The sequence below is a fragment of the Trachypithecus francoisi genome, unplaced genomic scaffold (assembly GCF_009764315.1).
Source record: "Trachypithecus francoisi isolate TF-2019V2 unplaced genomic scaffold, Tfra_2.0 Lachesis_group7, whole genome shotgun sequence".
Classification (NCBI taxonomy): domain Eukaryota; kingdom Metazoa; phylum Chordata; class Mammalia; order Primates; family Cercopithecidae; genus Trachypithecus; species Trachypithecus francoisi.
In genome coordinates this window covers 55,067,152-55,085,138 of record NW_022681472.1, presented here as the reverse complement: position 1 = coordinate 55,085,138, position 17,987 = coordinate 55,067,152, and the positions used below count along the sequence as shown (strand labels likewise).

General features: G+C 33.9%; 1 protein-coding gene across 10 annotated transcripts in view; it reads right to left on the bottom strand.

Annotated features, from left to right (window-relative positions):
• VPS13B (vacuolar protein sorting 13 homolog B) overlaps window positions 1-17,987 on the bottom strand; it is an 869,883-nt gene that overhangs the window by 685,873 nt on the left and 166,023 nt on the right. For all 10 annotated transcript variants that reach the window (XR_004435186.1, XM_033202375.1, XM_033202376.1 and 7 more), the window contains exon 17: window positions 230-411. Coding sequence is in view for 9 of the 10 variants with exons in the window: in XM_033202375.1 (XP_033058266.1) it covers window positions 230-411 (182 nt within the window). In the remaining variant the exon portion in view is untranslated. The remainder of the gene's footprint in view (window positions 1-229; window positions 412-17,987) is intronic.

Sequence of the window (17,987 nt, the reverse complement as noted above, 5' to 3'; positions counted from 1 at the left end):
AAAATAATCTTTTGCAATTATGAAACACACACAGAAATAGGTACGAGGAAATAAAACTGGATGGCTTAACTCATAATCTGGATTTTAAGCATAAACTATAAATATCTACATTCACAGAAACATATTACAATTTAAGTTGACTGTGCTAGACATATGATTTTCATAATAAAATATTAGTTGCCTCTAACACAAATTTTCCATATACTTATCAAAAAGATTGTGCTCTTACCTATACTTAGGAAGACTTCATTTATCAAAGCTTCATTCACTGCGTAAGAGCTGACATTTCCAAGATGAGACCAACTTTGATATATTGCTTGCAAGAGAAGTGTCTGTGCTCTTGTAGCTTGAATTGTGAGATTTGGAAGTTCAAATATACCTTCAGTTATAGCAATCTGAGATCTTTTGGTCCTGTACAAGAAAACAGAAAGAATCACAATAGAGTAAACAGCATTTATAGACAACAAAATACTAAATGACTTAGGTTGCAAGGGAAGAAAGGGTATACATCCAAAGTATTTTAAAATTTGATTAAACAAAACAGATATGCAATTCTGCTAACTTTAAGTTTCACTATTTCAGGAACTCTGAATAATAAAATATAAAAATACAAACTAGAATGATGTCTATACGCACATATTCACCTACACATATATTGTTCAAGCAATTACTACATAATCAAGACAATCATTGTAAGTAAAAATAAAAATAGTGCTTGCTAACACTTAGAAAGGATTTACTAGCAAATCTGCATTGTTCTAGATTTCTTTTATCTATTAACACGTTGAATCCTGCCATAATAACTCTATGAGGGAGGTACTATCATTATACTAGTTTTTCAAATGGGAAAACCAAGACACACACAGATATATTAAGGTATCAAATGTCATACTACTAAAAAAAGGAAAAATTAGAATTTAAATCCAGGCAACCTGATCCACAGCCCTCTATCCTAATCCTTTCTCTCAGAAGTATTTATGAAGTATTTCCATTATATGCAGACTCTACTTGATAGTAACATGGAAAATCATTTTTAAAATTCCTGCCCTGGAATATCTAATTTGTTGATCCCTTATTCATTTGGTTTTGTCTATGAATAACGTGAATTATGTAATTAAATTTTCTAAATAACAAAGCCTCAAAGTAAGGAAACATTTCAATGTCTGTGAGCAACAAGTTTATAGTGAAGGTTAATTAAGCATGCAAGATAAAATAGAACAATAAAACAAAAGATAGATACAAAAAAAATCAGGATGCTACCACAGTAGACTGTAACCTGCTCTTTCCTCAACCTCACAAACCCTCCATCATTTGTCATTTTCCCAACTGTAACCACACACGGAGAGTACAGAACATCTCTTGTATATCACCTAAAAAGCTTCTCACCCTACCTCGTATTCTGGCCACTGCTATGGAGACCAATTCAATGCATAGTTTAATTTGCATTGCCTAAAGCCACCACGCACAGCATGAGACACCAGCAAACTACTTTGCAATCATACATGCAGAAGATGGAAATGTAGGAATAAACGCCTCCCTCTCTTCTCCCACTAGCTGATTAGTCTCTGAGGAGTTCCCAGGAAATCGAGGACCAGGAAAGATAAAACACTAAAACAGGCCCGGTGCGGGGGCTCACGCCTGTAATCCCAGCACTTTGGCAAGGCAAGGCGGGCGGATCACAAGGTCAGGAGCTTGAGACCAGCCTGACCAACATGGTGAAATCCCGTCTCTACTAAAAATACAAAAATTAGCTGGGCGTGGTGGCGCATGCTTGTAATCCCAGCTACTCAGGAGCCTGAAGCAGGAAAATTGCTTGAACTCAGGAGGCGGAGACTGCAATAAGCCCAGATTGAGATCATGCCACTGCATTCCAGCCTGGGCGACAGAGTGAGACTCCATCTCAAAAAAAAAAAAAAGAGAGAGAGAGACTAAAATAACTGAACAAAGCTTTAATGGGATGTGGGATGTGGGACACTATCAAGCAATTTGAAGAAAACTATAAACCCAAATATCCCAGAAGTTCAACAAACCCCAAGCAGAAGAGAATTAAAAACATAGCAAGGCACATTATAACCAAATTGCTGAAAACTAGTGTTAAGGAGAAAAACATATCACATGTAAAGAAACAAAGCTAGAAAATGAAAGCAGACTCCTCATCAGAAATCATGCACAACAGAGGACAACAGAGTAACATGACTGAAATGCAGAAAGAAAAAAGAAAAACAGTCAGCCTAGAATCCAAAATTCAGAAAAAAAATATTTTAAAAATGTTAGCAAAAGAGCTTTTTTATGACTAAACACTGGGAAGAATTCCTCACCAGCATATCTGTACTATAAAAAATGTTAAAGAAAATTCTTCAGGCTAAATGAATGTGATACCAGATGGAAATATTTGTGGCTCTACACAAAGAAATGTGAAGAGTGCTGGGAATGGTAAATATATGGGTGAATTAAAAAAAAAAGAAGAAGAAGACGAAGAAAGAAACATTCTCATCTTCTAACAAGATTAAGAATTAACTGTTTAAAGCAAAAATCATAACAACATAGTTCAGAGTTTATAACATATATAAAAGTAGAATGCATAATGCCAATAGCCAAGGGCAGGAAGAGGGAAATGGAGGTTCTTACACAATGTATGACACAGAATAACATTATTTGAAGATAGCTGTGATAAGTAAAAGATGTAAACTATAAAACCAAGGACAACTAAAGCCATAAAACTAAAAAGTAAAACTAATAAAGGCAATAGTGGAGACAGAGTGGAATAAGAATGAAATAGAGAGGATGAAATGGAATCAATCTAAATAAAGTTGGGAAAAGGAAACAAACAATAGATGGGATAACTAGAAAACAAACAGCAAGATACTAGAACTAAACCCCAAAATATAGTATTATGTTAAGTCTCAAACACTTAAGCATACCAATTCAAGGAAAAGATGCTCAGATTATATTGAAAAAAAAAAAAGGCCAACTACATATCCACTTTAAAGTAGACAGGTTAAAAATAAAGGGGATAGGAGCATGAAGGAGTAAACGAATGAGCAAAAGAAACAGCACATAATTCTAATTTAAAAAGTCATGCATTAACATTAGACAAAGTAAACTTTGGAACAAAGACTATTACCATGGATATAGAGAGATTTTTTCATAATGATAACATGGTTAATTAAGTTTGTAGGCACTACAGATGTCCAAAATACATACATTTTTAAAAATACATAACTGAAAACAGGAATAGACAAATCGAAAACCTGAAGATTTCAATACTCCTCTCAGGGGAATTGATAAAACAAATAGAACGTAAGTAAAGAATTAAAAACAAAAACACTACTATGAATCAATTTGGCCTAACTGACATTTGTAGGACACCCCACCCAACAGCAGAATACACATTCACCAAGGCATACTGTAAGAACATAAAAGCAAGTCTAAGTAAAATGAAAAAGGCTGAAATCATATACAGTATACGTGCTGATCACAATGGATTTAAACTATAAACTAATACCATAAAATTATGTATAAATCTCCAAATAGCTAGAAGTTCAACAAATAAAATATAACTCAAATTAAGAAGGTGGTAGATAAAATCTCGAAATACAAAAATAACAATTTAGAAAAATTATAAAACAATGTAAGAAAAGGATACTGATATCAATAACAGGAAAAAGCAATACAAAATATACATAATCAGTGTTCCTAAAGAAGAAAATAGAAAAGAAACAGTATACAGAAATATTTATCAAAAACATCTTGTCTAAAATAAACACCTAAACTACAAAGTGCACAATGTGTCACAAACAATACTGATTCTCAATGATCATTATCCTAGTAAAGTTACTGAACTTCCAAAAAAGATAAGGAAAAAATTCTATGGGCATTCAAATAGATAAAGCAATGTGCAGCTACCAAGACTTCCCCAGAATTTCCCAGACTTTCTATTATTCTTCCTACTACAGTCTAGTGTATATATAGTCAATTGATGTGCACAATTCATCTTTAAAAGAATATAAGGGAATTTCAAGCTCTAACCTGATATACCGACATACTAATAATCTCAAGTCAATGGGCTACCTTTGTAAATTCCAGACATGCTTTAGATTTCTGTCATCTTTCAAGTCAATGAGCTCCTTCTGTAGCCACTGCTATGGTAGGCAAATTCTACTTTATTAATAAAACTAATATCCTTCAAAACCAAGATTCAGTTTTTACTCTGTAGTTTCTAGGTCCATAAAGAAATGAGCTGTAATGTCCTTACTATAATTTAGCTACTGAGGTCTCAGATGAGGCCTAGTTGACTTCATTCTTCATGTTGAAGCTGTTCTCTAAAAAACCTATCAGTTGAGTAAATATTTATTAACTGCCTACTCTGTAAGCAGTTATATTCTGGCTATTTAGGAAATATAGCCATTTTAAGATTCCAATGAACAAAAAAATTAAAATCCTTGTCCTCAGAGAGCTTACATTCTAGTGGGGAGTGGAGGAAGACAAAAATCAATAAACATAAGGAAGTTATAAGAGAAATACTACTAGAAATAGAAAACGTAGTACATAGCCAGCCTGGTCAACATGGTGAAACCCCATCTCTATTAATACACAAAAAATTAGCTGGGCATGGTGGCGAGCGCCTGTAGTCCCAGCTATTCAGATGCTGAGGCAGGAGAATGGCTTGAGCCCAGGAGGCAGAGGTTGCAGTGAGTCGAGATCATGCCACTGGACTCCAGCCTGAGCATCAGAGTAAAACTCCATCTCAAAAGAAAGAAACAGAAGAGAAGAGAAGAGAAGAGAAGAGAAGAGAAGAGAAGAGAAAAGAAGAGAAGAGAAAAAACGTAGAACATAAGTGGAATGAGATTGCTTCAGAGTGAAAAATTTTGTATATAGTAGGTAGGCTTTATTATAAAGATAGATCTTATTAACTTGACACTTGAGCAGTCTTGAAGGAGGTAAAATACAGCTACATAGGTATCTCTGGAAAGTGCTTCAGGCAGATGCAACAGTTTGCAAACAAAGGCCCTGAGGTAGAACAGGGCCTGGCAAGTCCAAGCAATGACAAGGAAGCTAGTGTGGCTATAGACATTTGACAACCAAATTCACAATTTTTTGGTATGAACATGTTCAGTCCTCTTGGGTATGTGTACACCTATGAATATAATTGCTGGGTCATATGGTAACTCAATGTTCATCTTTTTTACAAATTGCAAAATTGTGTTTTACATAGTAACTATACCACTGTGTGTGATGTTCCGATTTCTACCTATTCAGGCCATACTTGTTATTTTCTGTTTATTTTTATTTTTTAAAATTACATCCCTTCTGATGGGTAGAAAGTGGTATCTAGTGGTTTTCATTTTCATTTCCCTGATGTCTAACAATGTTGAGCATTTTTTCCTGTGCTTATTGGCCATTTGTATATCTTCTTTGTCAAGTGTCTTTTCAGGTCCTACGTTCAGTTTTAAAATTGGGCTGTGTATCTTGTTCTTGTTGAATTATGAGAGTTTTTTTTTTATATTCTGGAAACTAGACCCTTATCAGATAAATGATTTGCAAATATTTCTCCCATGCTATAACTTGCCTTTTCATTTTCTTGATAATATCTCTTGATTCACAAAAGTTCAAAATTCTAATGAAGTCCAATTTATCTTTTTTATTTTGTGGCTTTCGCTTGCTATAGATAAGCAACTATTGTTTTTTGGCTTAAAATCTGTTTTGTCGGAAATTAGGATTGCAACCCCTACTTTTTTTCTATTTTCTATTACTTGGTAGATTTTTCTCCAGCCCTTTATTTTGAGTCTGTGGGTGTCATATTGCATGTGAGATGGGTTTCTTGAAGACAGCCTTCCACTGGGACTTGGTTTTTTATCTAGCTTGCCTCTCTGTGCCTTTTAATTGGAGAATTTAGCCTATTTACATTCAAGGTTAGTATTGATATGTGTAGATTTGACCCTGTCATCATTAAGTTACCTGTTTACTACGGAGACTTGTTTATATGGTTGCTTTATAATATCACTGTTCTGTGTACTTAAGTGTTATTTTATAGTGCCTGGTAATGGTCTTTCCTTTTCATATTTAGTGCTTTTTTTCAGGAGCTTTTCTAAGACAGGTTCGGGAGTTACAAATTCTCTCAGCATTTGCTTGTCTGAAAAGGATCTTCTTTCTCTTTCACTTACGAAGCTTAGTTTGACCAGATAAGAAATTCTCGGCTGGAATTTCTTCTCTTTAAGAATGTTGAATAGTGACCACCAATCTCTTCTGGCATGTGGGATTTCTTCTGAGAGATTCACTTTTGTTCTGATGTGCTTCCTTTTGAAGGTGATTTGACGTTTCTCTCTAGCTGCCTTTAACATATTTTCTTTCATTTCGACCTTGGAAAATCTGATGATTATGTGTCTTAGAGATGATCTTCTTGTGAAGTATATTACTTCACAGAGAGGTTCTCTGCGTTTCCTGAATTGGAATATTGGCTCTAGCTAGATTGGGGAAGTTCTCATGAATCATACGCTGAAATATGTTTTCCATGTTGCATCCATTCTCCCCATCTCTTTCAGGGACACCAATGGATCATATATTTAGTCTCTTTACATAATCCTATATTGCTCAGAGGTTTTGTTCATAACTTTTTATTCTTTTTTTCTCTATTCGTGTCTGACTGTCTTATTTCAGAAAGCCAACATTCAAGCTCTCTTTCCTCTGAGTGGTCTATTCTGCTACTAATACTTGTGATTGCATTATGAAATTCTTGTAGTGTGTTTTTCAGCTTTATCAGGTAGTTCTTGTCTACACTAGCTATTTTGTCTGTTAGTGGCTGTATTGTCTTACTGTGATTCTTAGCTTCCTAGGATTGGGTTTCAACATACTCCTGCATCTTGGTGATCTTCGTTTCTAGCCATATTCTGAATTCTGTTTCTGTCATTTCAGATCGCTTGAGTTCAGGAGTTCAAGACCAGACTGGGCAACATGGCAAAACCCCATCTCTATTTTTTTTTCCTTTTAATAAGTGAGGGGAAAAAACTAGTAAGTGAGTTCACCAAGGTTGTAAGACATAAGGCAATTACACAAAAAACACTTTAGTAAATGTACACTTACAACGAACAACCCAAAACTGAAATTAAGAAAACAATTCCATTAACAGTACTAAAAAAAATAAAATAAAATACTTAGGAATAAATTTAACAAAGAAGTGTAAAATTTGCACACTTAAAACTACAAAATATTGTTGCAGGAAATTTTAAAAGACTTAAATAAATGGAAGGACATCCCATGTTTATGGATTGGAAAACTTAACATTTTTAAAATGGCAACACTCTCCAAATTGATCAACAGATTCCATTCAATCTCTATCAAAACCCCAGCTACCTATTTTGAAAAAATGAACAAGGTAACCCCAAAATTCATATGGAGTTGCAAGGGACCTCAAATACCAAAAACAATCTTTAAAAAGAAAAACAAAGTTAGAAAACTCACACTTCCCAATTTCAAAACTTACTATAAAGGGACAGTAATTAAAACAGTATCATACTTGCATAAAGATAAAACATGTAGATGAATGCACTAAAATTGACAATGGAAATAAAACCATACATCTATGGTCAATTGATTTTTGATAAGGATGTCAAGAATAATCAATGGGAAAAGAACAGTATTTTCAGCAAATGGTTTTGGAACAACTGGATATGCTCATACAAAAGAATAAATTTAGACTAATACCTCAAGTCATACACAAAAATTCAAAATGGATAAAAGAGGTAAAATTACAACGGTCTTAGAAGTAGGCAGAGTTATAAATCTCCACAATCTTGAATTAGATACTAGTATCTACAATCCTGATCATATTTGGCTATAAAAGCCAAAGGATTCAAAAGAATGAACCAGAAAATAAATATGCAGTAAATAAAAGATCCCTTGTACCAAACAGGTAAAGTAGTAGAGATCAAAAGAAACAGAAGGATAAACAAATATGACTCAATTCCTAAACCTGAATGTTAATTATCCTTATGATTTCCTTTTGCTTTTCCAACATTTAGACCATTTTTAAAGACATTTTCTTTTCTTTCTCATTTTCCTTTGTATTCTATAAGCATTTTAAAATAGTTATTAACTAGGTCTCTCCACTATGTTCTCAAATTTCTGTTTAAATTCCTGCAACACCCCTCGCCCCTGCGCCAAAAACCCACATTTTATTAGTGATAAGTAGTAAAGAACACGGACATTTGGAATACCTCCTATAATACAAAAATGTACAATTAATCCATCTTCAGGAACTCTGTGGCAATTCGGAGGTCCTACCATGTAGCAAGAGCCCTGTTAATATAACTACAGCAGTAAGTATTTATATGGCAAAATTATAGATGGGGTTCTTTTTTTTTTTACAAGCAGGTCTTTACTATTTCATAATAAATTCAGCTACCGTATATCGTACTCTTTCAAGCCAGCTTATATCACCTAAAATTTTCCCAAATGGATAACACAGGCTTGAATAAAAACTTAAACACATGCAAATTCGGAAAGATTAATATATTGTACATTGTAGTAATGCCCAAGGGTAAGGAAAAATTCTATCCTTCAGATTTATTTTAATATCAAACGAGAAGCTTACTTTGTACAAAAGTTAGGATTCAAAAATAAACACGCCAATTACACACAGAGGATATATATTTGTGGTTTATTTTTCAGCTGTAACCCACAACAAATAAAAATACATTCTATTTATACTTCTGTTAGATACTCCAGTAGTATTTAAACCGACATAAATAAATCTGAAATGATTTAGCAATAGATGGTATCTTACACAATTATCTGTTAATGTAACAATACCAATGAAGAGGGGTTTTTCTCTTTTGCTTTTGTCAATTTTGAAATATTTGTAACCGGCTAACAAATGTAGAAAATAACAAATACTTTAATGTATCTATTACCAATTCATCAAGCCATAACATTATACCATATTCATCTCAAAAAATTTTTTAAAGATCAACAGCTTTTACAACTTTATTTAAACTATTTGTGGGACTCATTAAAATGTCAATAAAAAGTGTATTTTTCCTTGTGATTTATACCACTACATATTTATTAAACTTTACTTAAAACAAAACAGTTCAATATAAATTCATACTAAAAATTTCTAACTTCTGGACTTACCTAATATTTTGAAATATCACTAAATTTCCATTTTAACAGTTAAGCTGTTGAATGTAAAATAATTTCTTTAACACATGCCTATTCCTCATATCCAGAAGTCTTAGTGAACATATGTTCATTTTACAGAATAGGTTTAAAAACTATCAATTCAAACATTACTCTCTAGGGAAAAATAAATCCTAGTGTAACTAGTGGGATAAACAACTCATTAAAACTCAACTTGGACAAACTCCAGGATAAATTAAAGGAAATAGAAACAAGTAGGTCTTGATTGTATAGTAGCAAAGACTAAAAATGAATATGGCCTAATTAACAAATACTTTGAAAGACTTTGCTTGTACCATTTGTTGACAAACTATAACAGAGAGCTGATGAAATTTCAGGACCAAACTGGCATTTCTATTAAAAAAAAAAAAATTCCTTCTTCTAAATTTTAAATAAAAACAATGGAAGTGTGGTTCTTACTACTTGATGCAAAGAAATTAAACAATCCATTCAAGTTCATAGGGATACCATTAAATTTTTGCCATATGTACACTTGAGGAACAGCCATCCATTCTTTTAAAATCAACACACCTCATAGCAATTGGAAGAATATTCTCAGCAACAGCTGGATCTAAAGATTTATATAGAGTCCCAAAATGCAAAGTTTGAACCTACAAATTGGTTCCAAAAATGTATTTTTGTTATTACTCATATCCTGTACAGTAAAATAAGATTAGTTCACTTTTTCCAAAATAAAATTAGTACAATTCTTCACTAACTCAACTTAGAAAGGAAAAGTTTAAAAAGCTAAGAAATGTATATTTCTTTACACAGTGACTACTTAACTTACACCATCAATACTCAATGAAAAGAAAAAAAAGTTTTAAAAGTTTTAAAAAATTAAATAGATAAAATGAAAAGTTAATACTATTTACTCCCAACTCCACACTCTATAGATAACAACTTTTTATGAGTTTATCATACATCCCTGCAGACCTCTGCATACTCATTTCATGCACTCAATTATACATTTATAATTTTAATGAGAATATATACATAGGTGTATGTCTACAGCCTACTTGATATGAGTAAACAATGTATCTTAGAGATCACTAAGGTCTTTACATGAATACAAATGCTTCTACAGTGGTCTTTTTCTAATACTTTATGTTCTAGGGTACACGTGCACAATGTGCAGGTTTGTTACATATGTATTACATACGCCATGTTGGTGTGCTGCACCCATTAACTCATCATTTACATTAGATGTATCTCCTAATGCTATCCCTATCACCTCTCCCCACCCCACAACAGGCCCTGGTGTGTGATGTTCCCCTTCCTGTGTCCAAGTGTTCTCATTGTTCAATTCCCACCTATGAGTGAGAACATGCGGTATTTGGTTTTCTGTTCTTGCGATAGTTTGCTGAGGATGATGGTTTCCGGCTACGGTGGTCTTTTTAATGCATACACGATATCACACTGAATTTTCACATTCATCAGCAGTGTATCATAGTATCTTTTTCAATATCCATTAGCTTTTGTAATTTTTGTTTCTTTTTATCGAAACAGAGTCTTGCTCTGTCGCTGAGGCTGGAGTGCGGTGGCACAATCTCGGCTCACTGCAGCCTTCGCCTCCCAGGTTCAAGCGACCATCGTGCCTCAGTCTTGCAAGAAGCTGGGATTACAGGAGTGCGCCACTGCATCTGGCTAATTTTTGTATTTTTGGTAGAGACGGGGTTTTGCCATGTTGGTCAGGCTGGTCTCAAACTCCTGACCTGAAGTGATCTACCAGCCTCTGCCTCCCAAGGTGCTGGAATTACACCAAGGTGAGCCACCACGCCTGGCCAGCTTTTGTCATATATTTTTAATTACAATGATTTTAGCATTTGCAAATAAAATACAAATTATATCCTGTTTGTTGAGATATAAATATATGTTAACATTTTTCAAACTTCTGGAATCGTTTTATTTGAATTTAAATATTAGATGAAAAACAGGAAAATACAAGAAGTAAAAGCTGCCTATCACTAAAATAAAAGTGTAATAAATGTCTTATTACCATACATAAAATCCAAAATCCTAAAATGAACTAAGCAAACAAAAATGAATTCTTATAAAACTACCATTCTTATAAAATTAAATTCTTATAAAACCCCATTCCAGTGGGGAATGGACATAATCAAAAAGACAGTCAATAACAAATGTCAGCAAGGTTGTGGACCTCATACATTGTCGGAAGGAATGTAAAATGATATCATATTGCAAAATAGATTGGCAGTTTCTTAAAAAGTTAAACATAAATTTAGTATACAATCCAACAATCCCCCTGTAGGTATCTACCCAAGAGAAATGAAACCATTAAGTTCACACAAAGACTACATGTTCATGGCAGCACTATTCATAATAGCCTTAAAAGTGTAAGCAACACAAATGTCTATCAACTGGTGAATGGATAAATAAAAAGTGGTCTATCCAAACAACTGAATACTATTTAGCAATAAAAAGAAGTGAAGTACTAATACATGTTACAAGGCAGATGAACCCTGAAATAAAAGACCACATATTATAGATTCCAGGGACAGAACATGTCTAGAGATGTTTCCTATTTCTAGAGATATAGAAAGTAAATCTACAGTTCCTTGAAGTTGGAGTAAGAATTAGGATTAACTGTAACAAAGAGGATCTAATTGGGGTGATATGATTTTGTTGATGAATGCTCAACTTGGTAAATTTATTAAAAATCATTGAATTGTATGCTTAAAAACAGATAATTTTATGGTATGTAAATTATACCTCAATATAGTCATTTTTAAAAAACAAATACTTATAGTTTACTTAAGGATTACCTTTGTTAGTTCAATACTACATTTATGAAAAAATATATTTATATATCAGTTACTAAGATTTTCCAACACTCTGAAACACTACGATTCAAAAGAAAAAATACCCAATTTAAGTCCACATTTATTATGCAAGTACTAAGTATTAGATACTACTTGATGCTACCCAATAATACAGTTAAAAAGCCACTCTGTGCTTATTGAGAACTTAATATCTAACATACCACAAGATATGCATTGTTTATCCAAACATCTGCCACGCAGAGACCAAATGCAAACTACCAGGCTGCATATCTCCCCAATTCCATTTGAGCATTTCAATATGTAAGTTGAATTTTTTACATCTTAAGCTCCACAGTAAAATTTCATACAAAGAAAGGATTCTTTAAAAAAAAAAAAAAAACCATTAACCTATATAAACTTCAATATATCATCAATAGAGCAGCAGCCGGGCATAATGTCTCAAACCTAGTGTCTAAATTCAACAAAAGTACTGATGTTAAATAAGAAGAAAATGGCAACAATATGAACAAAAAGGTGTAAATGTGACATATATCTTTGTATTAAAAACTATGAGTTCATTCTGATACCTCCAATTCAAATACAATACCAAGATGTATTATAGTCTTCCTCTTTTTTTTTTTTTCCATGACAGCCTACCATTAAATATAGTCTTCCTCGGCCAGGTGCAGTGGCTTACGCCTGCAATCCCAGCACTTTGGGAGGCTGAGGCAGGCGGATCACCTGAGGTCAGGAGTTCAAGTCTGGCCAACATAATGAACCCGAAACTCAGTCTCTACTAAAAATACAAAAATTAGCCAGACATGGGGGTGGGTGCCTGTAATCCCAGCTACTCAGAAGGCTGAGGCAGGGGAATCTCTTGAACCTGGGACAAAGAGGTTGCAGTGAGCTGAGATTGCACCACTGCACTCCAGCCTAAATGACAGAGCAAGACTCCATCTCAAAAAAGAAATAAATAGACAAATAAATATAGACTTTCTCTTTAACATATTTGTAACTCCTTCTCCACAGGTGAAAAACCTGGATACCATTACTCTGAATAAGCCTACTTATTTAGTCAAGCCTAGCATACACAAAAAGTGCTTTAAAAATTGCTTAACTCATATCATTAGTTGCTAACTTGTTCCATTGCAAAAAAGCAGATTTCAATTTTGTTTAAGGTCCTTTTTTCTTTCAGTAAAATCTGCAAACAGTAAAGTATAATATTAACTGTAGAATTTTATGAATCTTGACAAATACTCATACCTGTGTTACAACCCACACCCCAACAAAATACTGAAATCACCATCTCCCCAGAAAATTCCCTGTGTTCTTCCCAATCAATCCTTCCTCCTTCATCCTCCCAAAGGCAATTTAGACTTTTTTCCACTACAGATTTTTGCCTGTTCCAGAAATTCATATAAATAGAAACATACCATACGTTTCTGTTGTGTCCAGTTCCTTTCACTCAGGAAACACAACTGTATATATCAGTAGTTCATTACTTTTTATTGATGAGTGGTATTTTGTTGTTTAAATATACCACAATTTATTTAATCTCCAGGGTTATTTCAGTTTGGGGTTATTTTGAATAAAGCTGTTATGATCATTCTCAATGTGGTTTTAATCTGCAATTCCCTTATGTCTAGCTGTTGGGTTCTTTTTTATGTGTTTGGTGACCCTTCCTTTGTGAAATGTCTGTTCACGTCTTTTGCCCATTTTTTAACTGGTTGTCTTTTTTCTTATTAAACTGTAGGATATTTTCATATATTCTCTATACAAGAATTTTTTCAGATGTTTTTGCATATTTTTACTCAGTCTGTTCCTCGGTTTATTTTCTTAACTGCTTTATAGAAGTTTATAAATTTATTAATAAATTATACTTATTATATTAATAACATGTGATTAAAAACACACTTTTCCTTTTTCAGCATGTTAAATAAAATTTTATACAATCTTTGAGAGAAAGGTGACCCATCAATTTTATAAATGTGTGTTCACTGAAAAAAAGTCAGAAAAAGGCCAGGCGCGGTGGCTCAAACCTGTAATCCCAGCACTTTGGGAGGCCGAGACGGGCGGATCACGAGGTCAGGAGATCGAGACCATCCTGGCTAACACAGTGAAACCCCGTCTCTACTAAAAATACAAAAACTAGCCAGGCGAGGTGGCGGGCGCCTGTAGTCCCAGCTACTCGGGAGGCTGAGGCAGGAGAATGGCGTAAACCCGGGAGGCGGAGCTTGCAGTGAGCTGAGATCCGGCCACTGCACTCCAGTCCGGGCGACAGAGCGAGACTCCGCTTCAAAAAAAAAAAAAAAAAAAAAAAATTCAGAAAAAAAATGCAATAGTAATAATCACAGCTAACATGCATAAAGAACTTGTTATGTGTCAGGCACTATTCAAAGCAGCTCATATTTGTTTAACTCATTTAAGCCTCAAAATAACTCGAAGGTAAGAATTAAGAATTGCCCCTATTACAAATGAGGAAACTCAGACACAAAGACTTTCTCAGCCACAAGGCTAGGAAGTGGAGGAGCCTATATTTAAATGCAAGGAATCCAGTTCTGAGGCTCATGCTTCCAACCACTATAATACGGAAACCACATGTCACCTATCATCCACATAACACCATCACAAACAATTTAGCAATAGCCCAGCCTTTTTACCTATGCAAGCATATTTTTTGCTCACATTAATAGACTAATTCTATATCCTCTGTTCTGTGACCTTTTTTCACTCAATATTTATCATGAAAATCCTTCTATACCAATAAATATATTCTACAACACAATTTTAATGGCTATTCTATATATTACTAACTGGTATGAGTGTAACATAATTTATACAACCTGTTTTTCATTATTGGGTACTTACATTTTTCCATTTTATCATAACTAATTATTGTTCATTTGCTTACTTATGTCTAAGGACAAACTCCTAAAAATTGGCATGTTGAGTAAAAGATATTCATGCTTACAGATTTTGATGGATATAGTCAAGCTGCTCAGCAGAAAAGTTGTAAGGCTCTGTCATATTAAATTTCCACCACTGGTGTCACAACCCTAACATTCTGAATATTATATTCATTTAACAGTATACAAAAAAAGATGGCTAATTCTACCTTGTTTAAATCTTTATCTACTATTAAAGCTAAAAATTGTTCAGGTTATACCCACTTATGTTGCTTTTATTTGTGAACAGATCACCTCTCCAATTTAATCTCTTATCTATCTCCCTTTACTAAGTTGCAGTCACACTTGACTTCTATCTGTCTTTCAGATGAACCATATCTATTTCTACATCGAGACCTGCACCAGCTATTCCCAACACTTGCAACACAATTTCCCAAAATCTTTGTATGGCTGCCATTGACTGGTCATTTAGGTTGGAGTCAAAAGTCACATCCACTTAAGAGACCTTCCTTGACCATTTTAGACAAATAAACTCCCCAAAACACTCATTTTCTATTCCATTGGCCATAATTTTTCTTATTACTCACCATTATCTAAAATGCATGTATTTGTCTTAATGAAGTGTTGACTGGCTCTACTTCTTCAGAATATCGGCTCCATGAAACAGAGACAAGGTCTATTTTGTTTACCACTGCATTCCCAGCATGTAGAATGATGACTGGAATTATACCATGGATCCAATAAATATTTATAAATGAGTTGCAGCATGAGTTGTAAGTCTCTGGAGGGAATGGGCTATATACTATACTTGCTCGGTATGAGCCAAAAAGTGGTGCTAGTACTACGGAACATGGAGCAGATTAAATAATGGTTAACTGATGTGTGGAAGCAAACAAACAAAATAAAAAAGAAGTAAGATGCCTCTACATTATCTCATCTTCTAGACAAGTTAATTTAAAACAGACAATTAATCTACTTAAAATAAGAACGTGTAACTGCTCAGGAAAAAAGGAGATGAAGTGTGTTTGTACAATATATTTTATGTATGTAATTAATAACTTTCAAATATTACCTTGAAAACTCTGACTAGGAAAAGTCACTAAAATTTAGTTTAATTTAAGTAATTAACATCACAGATTTTCACTTTGGCCAAAAATATGTTTCGCATGTATAATGTGAGCTAACAGGAGACAGAACTTGATTGTCAAAAAAATACACAATCTAAAACCTCATAAATCAGAAAACCAAAAGAAAAAAAATTGAAATTGTTAAAGAAGCAAGCAGATGTATACCAATAAATATTTACTCATGTCTACAACAGATGCAAGGTTTTCAAGATAAATGTGCCCCACAGAAAAAGAGATGGTTCTTATAGAGCTTAAAATAAAACGAGGGGGAAAGGCTATTAAATAATCACACAAAGCAGTGTAAAATCAATTCTATGAAAAGTACAATGAAAAACAAGAACGTTATCTCCTATTTTAAAGCATATTTTACGGGGGTGTGACCTAGTCAGAAAAAGTATCAATTGGACTAGCATCTGGAGTCAATTACAGTTATTTAGGATATAGAATAGTAAAACAATAATAGTGAACGATTTGGTAAAAGGAGAGAAAATTTTTAAAAGCAAGAAAGAGGGGACAGAGAGGAGGATGTTTCAGATGAGTCTAGACAGCCAAGCAGGGGCCAGACCATAGAGCGCATCAAAGGATATTTTAAAGCTTTTAAATTTTACCATATAAGCCGTAAGAAGCAAAGTATTCTAGCAAAGAGGTCATGATTAGATCTTCCAAAAACAAGCCAAACAAACAAACAAACTTGGCTGCAAATGTATGAGTTAGCCAGTGTTTAAGAACACCTGCTAAATTCTTAAAGTATCAAGAAAGGAAACACAAAGACCAAGTGGTATTCACACTCCAAGGCCTATGACACAAGAGTTTTAACATGATAGGCACCAAAAATTTTTTTTAATTAATAAATGACTCACTAGTCACTTGAAACCTGAACAATGCTAACTATTAACAGACTCTTCTAAGAAGTTGGCAGCATTTTTTAAGTCAGTCATAATGAAGAATACAAAGTTCTTGTCCAGAACCTGGTATTGATAGCTATTAACCAACATGCTATTAATAGTTCCAACATCAATTAATCAAAAGATATCTAGGCCGGGTGCGGTGGCTCACACCTGTAATCCCTGCACCTTGGGAGGCCAAGGCAGGTGGATCACTTGAGGTCAGGAGTTCAAGACCAGTCTGACCAACATGGGGAAACCCCATCTCTACTAAAAATACAAAAATTAGCCAGGTGTCATAGCACACACCTGTAATCACAGCTACTCAGGAGGCTGAGGCAGGAGAATCACTTGAACTCAGGAAATGGAGGTTGCAGTGAGCCGAGATTGTGCCACTGCACTCCAGCCTGCGTGACAGAACAAGACTCTGCCTCAAAATATAGAAAAATAAAATAAAATAATATAAACAAAAGATGTCCAATGCAAGCGATTTTATCTCTCTAGGTCTACCGTATCACCTTCCCTAATCCTCCATTTCCACATCTATAAAATAGAAATAAGAATACCTAACCTGTTTATTTCAAAGGTCGGTTGTGAGTATCAAAAAACTTCCTGTATGCAGTAAAACTTAGTTAAGTACAAAATGCTATACAAGGGGATTATGATGCTATTAATAGAAATTTTCTTCTGCCACTAACCTACGCACTATCTGATTTTTTGAATATGGGAACCTCCAATGATTATTTGTTCTTACATTTCAAGTTAATATATTAAAAAGAAATTAAATCATCAAACACAGTTAAGAAAAAAATTTAAAGGTAGTCATAAAATGAAAACCTAGGCTAAATTTAATAATTACTAACCAAGCCATTTCCTTTTTTAAAAAAATACATTAACAACTTAAGAGTTCTTTTGCACTCAAAAAATACTATTGACTTTCACTCTCCCTCACAAAAATAATGAAACACAGATATATTTTTTAAAATGCTGTCACCAGAATAGAATGTTGTCACAGGATAATATTTTCCCACTGCTGCACATAGGCAAAGGCAAATACTGAGGAAAAGTCAATATAATTATTCTGACATAGATATAGGTCATGTAGAAATA